This window comes from Sinocyclocheilus rhinocerous, unplaced genomic scaffold, assembly GCF_001515625.1.
Source record: "Sinocyclocheilus rhinocerous isolate Xijiao unplaced genomic scaffold, SAMN03320098_v1.1 scaffold263, whole genome shotgun sequence".
Taxonomy (NCBI): domain Eukaryota; kingdom Metazoa; phylum Chordata; class Actinopteri; order Cypriniformes; family Cyprinidae; genus Sinocyclocheilus; species Sinocyclocheilus rhinocerous.
The window spans coordinates 3,265,403-3,281,510 of NW_015645086.1; the positions used below are offsets into that span (position 1 = coordinate 3,265,403).

At 38.1% G+C, this 16,108-nt stretch overlaps 3 protein-coding genes across 4 annotated transcripts in view; 2 read left to right on the forward strand and 1 right to left on the reverse strand.

Moving 5' to 3' along the window:
- The first annotated feature begins 1,148 nt into the window (after positions 1-1,148).
- Positions 1,149-4,099, forward strand: LOC107705670 (aquaporin-4-like). Its single transcript, XM_016509060.1, has 3 exons — positions 1,149-1,157; positions 1,747-1,827; positions 3,766-4,099. The coding sequence occupies exons 1-3, from the start codon at positions 1,149-1,151 to the stop codon at positions 3,979-3,981; spliced, it is 306 nt and encodes a 101-aa protein (XP_016364546.1). The 3' UTR covers positions 3,982-4,099.
- Positions 4,100-7,231: 3,132 nt separating this feature from the next.
- Positions 7,232-10,456, forward strand: LOC107705750 (lens fiber major intrinsic protein-like). 2 transcript variants are annotated; one of them, XM_016509207.1, is made up of 4 exons: positions 7,232-8,087; positions 9,490-9,654; positions 9,748-9,828; positions 9,903-10,456. In XM_016509207.1, the coding sequence occupies exons 1-4, from the start codon at positions 7,728-7,730 to the stop codon at positions 10,086-10,088; spliced, it is 792 nt and encodes a 263-aa protein (XP_016364693.1). In that variant the 5' UTR covers positions 7,232-7,727; the 3' UTR covers positions 10,089-10,456. The 2 variants fall into 2 exon arrangements, with proteins under 2 accessions (XP_016364693.1, XP_016364692.1); XM_016509206.1 differs by lacking the exon at positions 7,232-8,087 and adding an exon at positions 8,285-9,145.
- A 2,707-nt stretch (positions 10,457-13,163) lies between these two features.
- LOC107705751 (RNA-binding protein 38-like) overlaps positions 13,164-16,108 on the reverse strand; it is a 38,800-nt gene continuing 35,855 nt past the window's right edge. The window contains exons 5-6 of the mRNA XM_016509208.1: positions 14,753-15,091; positions 13,164-13,466 (exon numbers count right to left, since the gene is read on the reverse strand). Of these exons, the coding sequence (XP_016364694.1) occupies positions 14,776-15,091 (316 nt within the window). The 3' untranslated portion in view covers positions 13,164-13,466; positions 14,753-14,775. The remainder of the gene's footprint in view (positions 13,467-14,752; positions 15,092-16,108) is intronic.

Sequence of the window (16,108 nt, forward strand, 5' to 3'; positions counted from 1 at the left end):
TGTGCCGGGCCTCCTGTAGTCTCCTCCACTGGAATTAATTAGGCTCTTTCTGACAGAAGACACCCTTCAGTCCAGCCCATGTCCTCAAACACACACCAACATCAGCACACAGACGGACTATAAAACATCACACCTGGAATGGCAATAAAAGAGGTAAGGACTAATAGAACAGACACTGAATGGCAAGGTTTTAATCGCTAGAGATGTGGATCCAGTGTGAATGATCAGGTTTTAGGGTGAGCTTATGATGAAATGCCAGTCAGCTGATTTAAGTTTAATGTCTTTGTAATAAATGGATTGTATGGTGATGTTGCATCTGGATTTCAAAAAGATTTGTTGGATTTGTTTGTTTTGTATCATCGCAAAATGTAAACTAAATTATCGTCCAGCTTTAATCTGTTAAATGTGACTATATGAGACTATGAAGATATTAAGATTATAATATATGATAAACATTAACATAATGTTATTAAAAACTATTAATTATAATGTTTAGAATTGTAATGTTTGTGGCCGTTTTTTGTAGTGTCTGTGTAAACGTAAGTAAATGTAAAAACATATTTAAACAGTATGCCATTTCTTCAATTATGGTAGTTGGAAGTTTATTTCAAAATAGTTTGCATCAAGATATTGTCATTGTATCTTAAATTGAAATTTTTTAACTAAAAATGTGTAGGTTTTGCTCTGTGGGCGTTTTGAGAATGTTCATTTACTTTGCAACATTTTTTAATAAAAATATTTACTGTATCTAATAAGTCATGTTGTATTATCATTTTTTTTTTTTACAAAAATACGTAAATATGATATAAAAAGAAATACATAAACATGGGTGTTTGTGTATTATTCATGTAAATGAGCATAAACTGTTCGCTGGCTTTTGAAGATGTTTCATATTCCTTAAAGCAGTGAATTAGTCACAGGTTTAATGCCAGTTATATCTTTTCGTTTCTATCTCTTCTGTCGACTCACACCAGGAGCTGAGGAGCCGTCAGTTCTGGCAGGGGATTCTGGCAGAAACTCTTGGTTCTCTGGTCTTTGTATCTGCTGTGTTGGGCTCTTTAGTGCCGGGGCCGGACGGGGCCTCCCCGGGGCCCATTTACCCCGCACTGGCTGCTGGTATAAACTTGCTGATATGTTTTGATGTGTCCATGTTTGGTGTACACAGCTATATTATCATTTTACTATTACTGTTACTTTTGCATAATATACCTCATCAAACTTGTATGGCAGCTTCTGCTGCAATCTGCATTTATGTAACTGGCAAATGTTTGTATCCAAAGTGACTTACAATATATTCGAGCTATTTATTTTATTACTAAACTACCAGTCAAAAGTTTTCTTTTGCTATAGAAATTCAAACGTTTATTCAGCAAGCATACATTAATGTATACAACGTTACATTAAATTGATTGAATTACAGTAAAGACATTTACAATGTTACAAAAAAATTCTGTTTCAAATAAATGTTGTTGTTGTTATGAACTTTACCTGAAAAAAAAACAAAAACAAAAATGTATCTTGGTTTCTACAATAATATTAAGCAGCACAACTAGCATATTGCTAGTGCTTTACAGTCGAGCTAAAGGAACACTGAATGTAGTGTCCCTTTGTCAGCAAATTTTAATTAGATTTAATCAGATTATTTTTACACAAATAATGATCCCTTTATTCTGCCCTTCCTCTCCATGTATTATTGCAAATACACATAATGATAATAATTAATATTTTGTGTGTGTGTGGATTTAGGGGAGATTTTCTGGTGCCAGCCTGAACCCAGCTCGCTCTCTTGGTCCCGCTATAATACTTGGATATTGGGAACATCACTGGGTAAGCAAAACTAAACTATTTTAGGCAGCTCTTTTGATTCATTTTTGTAAAATGGTACATTTCTATGTAGCTAATTAGTACGTTTATATGGACCCTTTTCACAGACTTGCATTTTTTAAAATGTATTTTATGTAAATTTATGAAAACATACTTTGTGATATATTACACCAGTACAGCAACAACAACAAAAACAATGGGGTTTCTAATAAAGCTTTTATTTTTTTCTCCTCTTTTGGAAAGTCGTAGAAGCACAATAGTTTATAATTGAACAGTTGAGAGAAATCAGGAGTGAGTGAGGCGCTGTGAACATGATGCTACTGTAGTTCTAGACTGTATATTTACTCATATCTCACTTGTGCAAAAACAGATTCAGTATTCTTCAAAACAGTGAAATGCAAACTCAGAATATGACACAAACCTGCAATAATTAAACATGTTAAAAAACACAAATATCCTTTATGTATTTAATTCCATTTTATTAACCAATGTCTTTGCTGCTGACCTTTGATGCTCCAATTAACCCAGCTGTGTTGGTTTAGTGCCGGGGCCGGACGGGGCCTCCCCGGGGCCCATTTACCCCGCACTGGCTGCTGGTATGGCAACTGTGGTTCTGGGATATTGCTTTGGTGAAATCAGTGGGGCTCAGGTAAAGAAATGTGATTTCTTTCTTTCTTTGTTCTTCTAACTCAACTGGTAAATCATAGTGGTAATAATCAATCTCATGCGTTCAATTCCCAGGAAACACAAAACTGTATAATGATAACTTGAATGCACAATGCAAAGTTTGTCGCTTTGGATCTGCAAAATAAATGCGAAGAATTGTTTAAAGAATTACTGAAAGTGCAAGTAAAAACATGTCGGATGGTTAGTTTAAAGCGTAATTAAGTGTTCTGTTGTTGTTAGGTGAATCCCGCGGTGACTGTGGCCCTGTTGGCCATGCGTAAGGTGGATGTGTTGAGGGCTGTGGTTTATCTGCTCGCTCAGTGTTTGGGTGGGATCCTCGCAGCTGGCCTCATGTACCTCTCTCTGCCCTTGAAGTCCACAGCACAGAACTTCATCAACAAGGTTCAGAGGTTTTCACCGCATGGGACTATGGGACATGCTCTGATTAACATACTCATTTTTTCACCCTGAAATTTCCCACTGATCTTAAGGCTATTAACCATAGGCGGAGGAGCATGTGTAAGGCTGGGGCAGGGGGACTTGGGGCAAAAATGCCACTAAATTGGACAAAAATGTCCCTGCACAAACAAATAAAATCTATTACGTCTGTTGCTAACAAAGTGAATATGAATAGACAGTGTCGATTGCGGCATTAAATTAAGATCTGCTCATGTTGCACCGTATTTCATTTTAGGCGTTTTTACAGTGTTGAGCATTTTAATAAACATAACATTTGTGTTTCATTTTTATTTATTTTTTATTTTTATTGTTGAATTTTTTCTCCTGCATGATGCATCCTATTCTTCATGTAGTCCAGAGTGGCAGCACAGCTGAAAGTTTTGTTTTAGCTGCTGTACTGTACAGATGTGAATGAACATTTAACTCATTTCATTATATATTAATTTCACTTTTGGTGAGAAAGTGCTTTAACATCTGCCAAAAACAGAACTTTTTTTTAATATTAAAAACAAAGTCAGCCCAGCCCAGATTTAAAAAGTAAAGCAAATGTAATGTAACACAAAAAGTAACTAAGTAATGTAACTAGCATTACTTTTAAAAGTAACTTTCCCCAACATTGTTCTTTCATGGTCTCCCATGTATTTTAAAAGGAGTTTACCCTGTGGTTTACTTCTGCAGTCCAAACTATAGAAATCGGAAAAGAGTTCATAGCATTGCTAGCACACAAGTAATGAGATGAATATTGATGTGAAAGGTTATTTTTTGTTTTTACCAGTTTTTAAAATGCTATGTATCTATGCTTTCTGTTGTTTTCAGGTCTACTGGATTGGTCCAATATTAGGTGCAGTCCTGGCTGGAGTGTCTCATGAGTTCATCTTTGCCCCCAGTGCGTCCAGACAGAAGCTGGTGGCTTGTTTGACCTGCAAGGACATTGAGATTGTGGAGACGGCCAGCGTGTCTCGATCGTCCCTCTCCACTGTCACACAGAGCGCCATGAGAAACAAACAAAGCAACAAACTGGAGCACAGCTAAGCTCACATTCAGCAGATTAAGAATGCAGGTTTTTACATTTAGTCACAAACAACCAATCAATGGCTCTTATTCATGAAACAGAACAAATCTGTGTAGATTCTTCATACATGAATTGCACCATGCAAGTAGAGATAGAAGAATTTTTGGTAACACTTTATTTCAATAGTCTCTGACTGAATTCCGGGCTCTTGCGAATTCTCTCGTCATAAACAACAAAGCGCAGATTTCAGTGATTATAACGATTTTTTTGTTTTTTTGAGAGTGCTTAAATTCGCGTTAGATCAATGTTAGTGATAATGTCACTTTCTATCGCCTATATAATTTATTCATGTTTGATTAGCCGTGGAAAAGAAACGTTATATAATTATCAATTTCTTTCAACGTTTTTATTAAATTATAATAATAATAAAAAATAATAATAAATCACGTTAAATACAAATTCAGTCCCATTAAACTTTTTTTTTTTTTAGCCTACATGACACCCATGTCTGGTCCTTGCGTAAAAAGACGGGTTTATGATGTTTAATACATTTGGCTACTTTTATAGCCTTACCCTGGAGTTGGTTCACCCTCCGCCTATGCTATTAACCCCATAAAGCCTACTATTTCATATTTCATACACACATTTCTAAGGCTTCTAAATTAGCAAACCTGTTGCACACAATCTACTGCATCCCTCGGTTACACTTTATTTTGATAGTCTACTTCAAACAGTCTGCTAACTATAAGTAACTAGTACATGTCAACTAGCGGTCATTAGAGTATTAGTAGGCTGTCTGATTAATATCTGCTAACACTTAACAGACATTCTACTGACTATAAGTAACTTTGCAAATGCATGTCAACTTATTTTACTAACCCTAACCCTAACCCTAACCTAGCAGTCTACTATTCTCTAATGAGAGTTAGTTGACATGTAGTTGCAAAATTACTTACAGTTAGTAGAATGTCTCAAGTGGACTATCAAAATAAAGTGAAAGCATGCTTTATGTCGTCTGATTGATAGTTTATACATTTTTTAATCAAGGAAAAGTGGACTATCGAAATAAAGTGTAACCGAATTTTTTTTTTTGAAGATGAACAGACTGTTGAACATTTAGACAGAATATTAAAAATAGAAAAGAAAGTTTGTGTACAACAGTTTTTTTTAAGTAAAGCTTTGATCATGGTGATAATTCAGAAACCGTGTAAATTTGCATATCAAATATGATACAGCGTCGTTTAGAGGATCAACCAGCACATTAACATCTAATATTCCATAAAAGTCTATAAATATTCTATAAAAATGTTTTCATATTACAATGTTCTGTTGTGGATCAGAAGTACTGCCTAGTACTGTATTAAGCTGAATGCTGTGTGTACAAAACCCTCAGCTTGCACATGGGTAGATATAAAAGTGCCAAACATATGCCTATGTGGCTTGAGCTTGCTATTATGGTTCAGTAATATTACATACTTTTTCCTAAATCCACTGTTAACCAAATAACTGCAGAATTTCGGTGTGAATTTCATTTTATGGCTATAGTTGAAAGTGTTTAACAGTTTTTAAAGTGTTATATACTGTATACCAGTGTGTTTGTTGATAGTGTTATTACATCTTTTGTTGAATTATATATTTGGAGCAAACTTTTGGCTTTCAGATTTATGAATAATGGGATTATTAAACTCTTCCTGTACTTAAATCATATCAAACTATAATCTTGTGTAAATTATTTCAGACAGGAGTACAAGCACACCCGCACATAGGCTATACAATAACCTCTGGTTTTTATTTCCTTACGTAACACAAAAATGTTTTCTCACGTTTAGAATGCTATGCTACAAATTATTCTGATCCACATTTCTACTTGTATAATTGTAGCAGAATGTAATAAACTCTAATATTACATAGTTTTGCTTCCCTGTGTTCTTATAGAAAGCATGTTGAACATGCTAATGCACAATGTTCTGTGGCAATATTCTCATATAATCCCTTTTATGCATATAAATTTGCAAACGCACATTCAAGTTCACAAATGCACACAGACAGTATGTTGTGTTTGGCATTCATGCTAGAATATTCATGCAGAAATCATACATTGCAGCTATTAATAACACACACATGCACTTAAACAATGAAGAACATCCACACAGTGCCAGCCAGCATTTTGTTTTGTTCAGCATGCATGTGTATGAGTGTGAGTGTGTGTGTAAGTGTGGGAGTAAAACAGATGAGATCAGCGATCCTAATTCACCATCAGCTCCTCTAACAGAGGGATTTTCCAGGGCTTTATCCGGCTATGAGGCCCCCGGCCCTCCACAACTGATCTGCTCCGCACACAATACAAACCTCTGCCTAATCACTTCTGCCCTGAACAAATCAGAACCACCAACAGCACTCAATCATATATCCATAAACCACACTGCACAGATTAAAAATAAATAAATAAATAAATATAAAATAAAATAAAAAAGGTTTATTTATACCATTGTGTTTACGGAGTCCAAGTCCTGCTGAATTTTCTGAAAGAAAAAAGGATATATATATATAGACGATAGATAGAACGATAGATAGATAGAACAATTACGCTGGTAAACAATGTTACTCTTTTTCGTGACCATGAAGATTTAAGGTTTCAGGTTTTAAAACTTGACTGATGAGTGTGAGCCAGACTGCAGCTCAAACCCGAGAGACAGATAGATGTTTTCTCATGTTAGCTTCATGCTCTGAGCAACAATGGCTTTCCTGTGCTCAGGGATTTCGCTGCATGTATCTGAACACTGTTGGATCTGTCACATCTGTCAGCGCAGGGCCTCTCTTGAGCCGCGGGATCGGATGGACATTGTGCGTGTGCAGATGCGTGGCATTATTCTGAGGATGTGTGTTGTGTGTGTTTTCTGCCTGTGTGTGAGTTCAAGTCAGCACTAACTCGCCCGTTAAACCTAAATCCACATTAAGTTCTGATAAAAATCCACAACTTTCCTGATTTTTGTAAGCTTTTAGAAAGCATATTTTGATGAGACATTTCATGACCTCAAAGTCTGCCTCACCAAAATCTGATTGGTGGATCTGTTTTGTACTTTAGGCCACCATAGGCCTAAAAAATATACATCCCCATCACTTTGAGCCCTCCTTAATTTCACTCTCTTTGAGTTTAATGGAGAGAGAAGTGAGTGGAGTGTGCTTGATATGGGATGCCCCCTTTAGCTTCTGCCTCTCGGGGGGGGGGATTATGTCGTCACGCTGGGCCCCGAGGCCATTATAAATGCCCCCTATGGCCCCTTTGTGGTCCGTCAGACCAGCTCTACTAGGTGTGGGCAGGATATGCTCCGTAACCTCTCCTGTGTCGCTCATCTAGAATTAGCCGTGTAGATTTAGCCTTTAGCATCGATGTTCAGGTCTCTCTGACAAAACCCTCCAAATTTTCTACGCATGCACACACACAACCACACACACCTCATGTTTCTTTAGCAGTCTGGGTGTTGTGCAGGCAAAGAGAATCAACGCTGGCAGAGACGACCTGTGTGCGGCTACATGTGTGACCGTTTACTCACGGCTTCCCACACAGCCTTAGCTAGCGGCTAGTTCTATTAGGCGGACTTTCATCACTCTTTTCGCCCTCGTTTATATTTTTCAATAAGCTAAGGATTTAACTTTTTGTGTACTTGTTAAAAAGGACAACCTCAAAGACACTTCCTTTAGCCATTTTTGATAACTCCAAATAAGCTTCGTTTTTTAAAATTTTAGTTGGATCTCATAAATCACGATGTGGGAGTTCCGCTCTATGATGTTCTGGCGGGCGGTGTTCGCCGAGTTTTTCGGCACCATGTTCTTCGTGTTCTTCGGGATGGGCGCAGCGCTACGCTGGACCTCCGGGCCGTACCATGTCTTCCACACTGCCCTCTGCTTCGGTTTTGCTGCTGCCACTCTCATCCAATCTATCGGCCACATCAGCGGTGGACACATCAATCCAGCCGTCACCTTCGCCTACTTAGTCGGCTCTCAGATGTCCTTTTCCCGAGCTTTCTTCTACATCTGCGCTCAGTGCCTGGGGGCCATGGCAGGAGCCGCGGCCCTTTATGGAGTTACACCCAACAACATGAGAGGCACATTGGCACTTAACACGGTAAGAGTGACCCCAAAAATAATTGTATTTTATTTTGTAAAAAAAAATACCCTGGTGTTCCTGTCTTAATCTCGCTCTCTATGAGTTTAATGCAGAGAGAAGTGAGTGGCGTGTGCTTGATATGGGATGCCCCCTTTAGCTTCTGCCTCTCGGGGGGGGGGATTATGTCGTCACGCTGGGCCCCGAGGCCATTATAAATGCCCCCTATGGCCCCTTTGTGGTCCGTCAGACCAGCTCTACTAGGTGTGGGCAGGATATGCTCCGTAACCTCTCCTGTGTCGCTCATCTAGAATTAGCCGTGTAGATTTAGCCTTTAGCATCGATGTTCAGGTCTCTCTGACAAAACCCTCCAAATTTTCTACGCATGCACACACACAACCACACACACCTCATGTTTCTTTAGCAGTCTGGGTGTTGTGCAGGCAAAGAGAATCAACGCTGGCAGAGACGACCTGTGTGCGGCTACATGTGTGACCGTTTACTCACGGCTTCCCACACAGCCTTAGCTAGCGGCTAGTTCTATTAGGCGGACTTTCATCACTCTTTTCGCCCTCGTTTATATTTTTCAATAAGCTAAGGATTTAACTTTTTGTGTACTTGTTAAAAAGGACAACCTCAAAGACACTTCCTTTAGCCATTTTTGATAACTCCAAATAAGCTTCGTTTTTTAAAATTTTAGTTGGATCTCATAAATCACGATGTGGGAGTTCCGCTCTATGATGTTCTGGCGGGCGGTGTTCGCCGAGTTTTTCGGCACCATGTTCTTCGTGTTCTTCGGGATGGGCGCAGCGCTACGCTGGACCTCCGGGCCGTACCATGTCTTCCACACTGCCCTCTGCTTCGGTTTTGCTGCTGCCACTCTCATCCAATCTATCGGCCACATCAGCGGTGGACACATCAATCCAGCCGTCACCTTCGCCTACTTAGTCGGCTCTCAGATGTCCTTTTCCCGAGCTTTCTTCTACATCTGCGCTCAGTGCCTGGGGGCCATGGCAGGAGCCGCGGCCCTTTATGGAGTTACACCCAACAACATGAGAGGCACATTGGCACTTAACACGGTAAGAGTGACCCCAAAAATAATTGTATTTTATTTTGTAAAAAAAAAAAATTTTTTTTTCTTTTATAAATCTTAATAGTTATTTATTGAATTAATTTTATTATGATTTTGTATTTATTTATTTGCACATTTTGAGTTTGGGGTTTTTACAAGAGTCCAAATGTGTTTTAATGGAAAATCAATTTATCTAATAAATTTGATGTATTGAAATCTTATTCATTGTATTCAGTACATATATAGAAGCACACAGTACTGCGCTAACAGGCCCCTACAGAACTGTATATCTATGTTGCAGTCTTATAAATCTTTATGAATATTTTTTTGCACCTGTTTATGTCTCTGCAGCTGCAGCCCGGCATGAGTCTCGGCATGGCGACTACAGTGGAGGTGTTTCTCACCTTGCAGTTGGTGGTTTGCGTTTTCGCCGTCACAGATGAGAGACGAAACGGCCGTCTGGGTTCTGCCGCTCTGTCCATTGGCTTCTCTATCACTATGGGCCACCTGATGGGGGTGAGAATGAATATTTTAGTATTAGAATAAACTTTTTTGAGTATTTTAAGTGTGCAGTACACCAAACATGTACCCTGTTTGTCTTTGAATCAGATGTACTACACCGGAGCTGGCATGAACCCAGCTAGATCTTTCGCTCCTGCTGTCATCATGAGGAATTTCATCAACCACTGGGTAAGAAACGCAAAGTAAAGTACTGAAATTACAGTAAAAAAATATTTAGTGACTTTCTTTTTCTCTTCTGACAGGTGTACTGGGTGGGACCTATGATTGGTGGTGCTATGGGTGCCATCCTGTATGATTTCATACTGTTTCCCCGTATGCGGGATCTCTCAGAGCGGCTAGCTACTCTCAAAGGCAGCCGACCCCCAGAGGCCGAGAAGCAGCAGGAGACCCGCGGGGAGCCCATCGAGCTGAAGACTCAAACCCTATAAACCTGCTAAGAACCTGTGGACCGAAATCTGGCTCTACCTCACCGGACCATCTCGTCGCCTCAAGCAACACTCAGTATACCTCAGTTAATAAACTCCCACACTGAGGGTCACACATCCATGCAAAAATCATTAAGGGAGCTGAAATGAGTACAATACTTTGTTTAGTATTCAAGGTTTGTTGCTAATTTCAATGCAGGGCAGGGGGCAGAGCTGAGGCAGGGGTTCAGGTGGGTGTGGGTGGGGTTTAGGGTGTGGGAGGGGCTAGAGCTGTTTATTTAGGCATGCTTTTCACTTTTCATCTGACTTCACTTTCACAATTCATTTTCAATTTCGTTTTCTACAACACCAAGATGTGGATGTATGCATCAGTGAGAGTTATTGTGGGTGTGCAAGTGAGTGGGTCATTTTGTGTGTGTGAGGGAGAACGTGCCCAGGTATGTATGTGTGTTTAGCTTGTGCATGACCAAGTGTATGTGTGAGTGTGTCTGTCTGCTGAGCAATTATTTTGGGTTTTTATCATTACAGCTCGCTAACGTTTGTACCATGCTAATGGTTTTTTCCCCTTATTTTTACGGGACTCTAAGACACCCCAAACTGTATTGTTTGCAATGATATTCCATTCACTTTGACGTTCACACAAACCACCTGTGGACTGAGCTGTTTTAAACACAACAGGTGTTGTGCCCAATTCTGACCCCCCCCCCCAGTATTGGTAAATTTAGGAGTAGGTGTGGGAGAGGGGTTAGGTTTAGGGGTGGGGTTAGGATTAGGCAATCAGGTAGAGACTTGAATGAGGTGGGTAATAATTTGGCAGGGGGGTCAAAATTGAGCACAACACCGTTTGCCACCAGTCTTTTCAATTACTTCTCAAGTTTACAGTGTCTGTGTTGCCTTTCATTAAATCTTGTTTGAGGATAACATCCATGACTGGGCAAAAAAAGCTATATGAATCATATCTGAATGCAAATAAATACATGAAAAAGAAGAGGCTCTTTGTATGTACCACATGCACACACGCTACATTTTGCTTAAGAGTATAAATGATGCAGGAACTAATAATAACACCAGATGGCGCTGTACAACAGCTTGTGATCTCAGAACATTCAGCTGCCATTAGAGTTTTATTATGGCGGGGTTTAATGAGAGATAAAGTCATTTAGGAATAGAAACTGGGAACAAGAAAAATGACCAGTACCTGTTTACAGTAAAACAGAATGGTAAAAACGTTATTACCGGGAGACAAAACACAAACTCAATTCCATGAAATCAAAATGTACCTTTGGTAGATATGCTATAGGCAGTTTAAAATTCGCAGTCTCTCTAGGGAAAACGGATCAGAAATATTGATGACTCATCTTGCTCAACAATTTCTTGTCCAATAAAATTCTGTATATAATGAATGTCCCTCCCCCAATACTTGAGCAGTTTATCAAGTGAAAGGAATTTCCATTTTGTTTTATACTATATAGTAAGAAATTACATATTTTAATGTCGTTTATGTGTAGGCTACTTAGTATTACTGATATTTGATGGAGACCGGGTTTCTCACGACACAGCGCCGCCATCTTGAAACGATAAACAAGGAGCGCATAAAAATGTAAGTCCAAACATTATGTGCACCAGTAAGCTTGTGTGTGGACTGCTGAGCATATATTAATCTTAAACAAGTTTTACATGTTTTCACAATAATTTTGTAGAGAACTATTTAGAGTTATAAGTCATGGGGATTGTTTGTTTATGCCACCACCCACCCTACCTGTTCATTAGTCTCCGCCAACTGACCGGTCATAAAACTCGGAAAGCCTTTAATAAAACCGATTAACAACTTTACAAACAATAACTACAGTAAATATTAACATAAATACAGTAAATCAAACTAAATGAAAGGACTAAACAGACAGATAGAGATGATATCAAATTAGTTACTGTACATTTGGTAACTCAGAATAAAATCGATATGATTTAATAACACTTATGATTTGAATAATTTGTTGCTACTTTTAAATGACCATCAATGGAGAAAGATGCCTTTTGTCCACAGCATCTGGCAGTAGGGACTTACAGAAACAGCTTTTAGTAATATAATATATATTTCTAACTGCGACACTGATTTCCCTAAATATGGTCTGGGTCAGGATTGTAAATATGTTCAAAATCTGCCAGTATTAATTTTCCAACTTGACATGCAGGTGGTGCACAAGAGAAATGCCTATTATCCCGAGTTGTCAGAAAAACAAAAGAACTGCACAATATAATGTGAACACCATACACAGTGCATAAACGTTTCATCTGCTTGGCGGAGGACTGTTTGTAAAGTCGTTCACAGGTGCTCATTTGGATTAAGGTCTGAGGCTTCATGCATAAAACTTCCTGTAGTTTCCATAGTGATAGTTTGCCTACTCACAAAAATATAAAAAGACCTAATGCCTTCCATTGCCTTCATTTGCATAGGTTTGTATGCTCGTCCATGAACTCTTGGATTCACTCCAGCTCTTCCTTTGAAGCAGTTGTTAAACTGCCTTCGGTTATTCATTGTAAGCACATGTATACTTCCGTGTCTCTCAATGAATTTGTCTGCAGAAACAAAACAAGCTCCAAAGAAATAAAAAAAAAACTCAACTGACAAGTTGAAAACATACAAACTGACTATAAAATAGAATCATATGAACCATATAACAATGCATCAGGGTGGCAAATAAAACAAACTCTTGATGGGATTCTTTAAGAAAGCAGTAGAACATATACAAACTTCAAAATAACCACATTAGATAAGCTCAGTTTTTGCAAATTGACTTTATTACATGTTTTGCATGTTCTGGTCTTATGGCTTTCACTGTAAGGTATTTTCTTATTTTGAGTTGAATGTCTCAGGGCAGATTAATGACAACACTGTTTTTGTGAAAACAAAAAAAAAACTAAACTGACAAGTTGAAAACATACAAACTGACTATAAAATATAATCATATGAACCATATAACAATGCATCAGGGTGGCAAATAAAACAAACTCTTGATGGGATTCTTTAAGAAAGCAGTAGAACATATACAAACTTCAAAATAACCACATTAGATAAGCTCAGTTTTTGCAAATTGACTTTATTACATGTTTTGCATGTTCTGGTCTTATGGCTTTCACTGTAAGGTATTTTCTTATTTTGAGTTGAATGTCTCAGGGCAGATTAATGACAACACTGTTTTTGTGAAAACAAACAGATTGTCCTGGCAATATGTCAACGTGTGCTGTTCGAACGTCCCATCAGTCAAGTTTTCCTGCTGGCATTTTGTCCTGTAGTGTCATTTGTGGAGTGATACCAAAAGCAACCACCGACATCTGTCACAATACTCTTTCTTTTGTCCTTTCAGCAGACCAAAACGGAGTCTAAAAAGCATCACAGATGAGACAGAATTAGAATACGATTAATACTCAAATGTTTCAATGTCTATTTCCTCATGATTATTCACAGGCGAGCTACAGCGCATCTTGAATCCATGTGTTACTGAATGCTAGATTAATGTCATTACAATCTATGTGGAGCTACTTAAGATTGCGAGGACTCTTGAGGAAAGAGAAACTACAGGAACGGAAGAGACATTTGACAGAGGTGATGCACAGTGATAAGCAGAATTACAAATCTGTTGCAATGCTACATTTCTAGAAAAGTTATCTATTCTTGGAAAAAATTTGGTTAAAAAAAATTCACATATTTTCGCTCGGATAGAGGGAAGCACATTTGTGTCATGAGAACAGCTATATAAAAGAAAAATTGGAGAAGTCTCTAAGGCTTTGTGCTTAACAGATATAACTGCAGAGACACACACCATCCAACCTTAAAAACCTGTCAATCTTAGCGGTATATATATATATATATAATACACAAAACCGTTCAAACGTCTGGGGTCAGAAACGGCTTTTTGAAAGAAATTAATACTTTTATTCAGCCAGGATGCATTCAATTGATAAAAAGTGGAAGATTTATAATTTTATAAAACATTTCCGTTTGAAATAATCTTGTTCTTTTGAACTTCTGTTCATCAAAACATCCTTAAAAATATTTGCTCAAAAATATTTAAGCAGCACAACTGTTGTCAACATCAATAATGAGAAGAAATGTTTCTTGAGCAGCAAATCAGCATTTTAATGAATATTTCTGAAGGATCATGTGACACTGAAGATTAATGATGTATGAGTAATGATGCTGAATTTTAAAATATATTCAAATAGAAAACAATTATTTTAAATTGCAATAATATTTCACAATATTAAGAGTTTTTACTGTATTTTTGATCAAATAAATGCAGCCTGGGTGAGAATAAGAGACTTCTTTCACAAACGTAAAAAAATCCTACAGACCCCAAACTTTTGAACTGTCGTGTGTGTGTGTATAATCTCTCATTTCTTCTCATTCATTGGATCCATCTGCATTACAACCCTGGAATCCATCATTTATTCATCTAATATTGGTTATTCAACAATCTTCTTCCAATAATGACAATAATATAGTTATTAATCATAAAGAGTAACCAGTCAGAGTAAAAGTCCATAAACTTAGAGATGATGAAAAGCTGAAAAACTCGAAGCCCTTTGTATTCGCCCCCAGTCTCAGGCTGATGATGTCACAGTTCCCTGTCCCAAAATGATGATGTTCTAGTGCAATTTCAGCATACTCAGTGGGTCCCTGTGGCCTGATCTACAGGCGGTCGGCGTGGAGCTGATGAGCAGGGATCTGGATGAAGGCTGTGCTGGGGGCGCCTCCGATGGAGGGGAGGGCTGTGGGGACCGGGGTGTTTGTGGCGGAGGAGGGCCCGGGGGTGCCTGGAGGGTACATGTAGCTCAGGAAGCCTGGCGAGGGGCCGTAGGGATACTGCTCGAAGGCTGAGGAGGCATACTGAGCGTAGGCAGTGCTGAAGTCAAGGTAAGGGGTCGTGGCGCTGGAGGTGACCTGTGCGGGCAGAACCAGACTGGGTTGCAGGAAGGCCTGAGGGTAAACATACGGCTGGCTGAGTCTGCAAAGACAAACAGAGAGAGAGAAAGAGAAAGACAAACAGAGAGAGAGAAAGAGAAAGACAAACAGAGAGAGTTAACTATTAACAGATTATCAGATCACAAAGGCTGCAGTTTAAGTAATTAAATATACGTGCTGTGTGTTTCATAGCGAAGCGCAGCACTGTGTTCATTTACACATGAGCAGCTCATGATCTGGTGTTTTTAGCGTCTCTTGTCACAGTAAATAATGCTCCATACAAACTGCATCGCTGCGTCTGCTCTGAGTTATTAATGTGAGTTGCTCAGAGCTGCTTTAATGTGAATTTGCTGCAGCCATCTTCCCAAACTGATCACTTATCAAAAGAAGAGAAGCTTTGGGTCTCTCTGCGTTTTTCTTTTTTTTTCTCCATCAAAATAAGTTTCATGGTTTAAGGTTTAAAAATGAATCAAGACATAAATATTAGTATTGTAATTTTACAGTTGCAATGTAAAATAAAAATGAGTATTATATTATTTTTCTTAAATACTCACTTTTCAGTGAAATAATACAATAGGTATATTTTTTATTTTGTTTTTAATAATAATAATAATAATAATAACAGTTTTGCAAAGTTGTGCAACCCTACAAACAAACACAGCAAACCGTTTTTTTTCCCCTCCACATTTTACAGTTGTAATGTAAAATAAAATTATTATGATATAATTTTTTCTTAAACTATTTTTTATTTTACAGTGAAATATGACAACAGTCATATTTCTTTTTTGTTTTTATTTAGTAGTAGTAGTAATAATGAAAATATAAAACCATTAATAATAATGATATATTATATTTTTTTACAGTTTAGTGTATACAGCACTCATTGCTAGAGTACATTTATGATAGAAAGATTTACCCCTTTTTAGTATAAGTCATTGCATATACTGTATACCAATTATAGTTGCTATACTATATAGTTACTCATTGACAAATAAAATATGGACTCTTCGTATCATAGTAAACTTCTACAGAAAAGTCTTGTTTCTTACTAAGAGTTTTA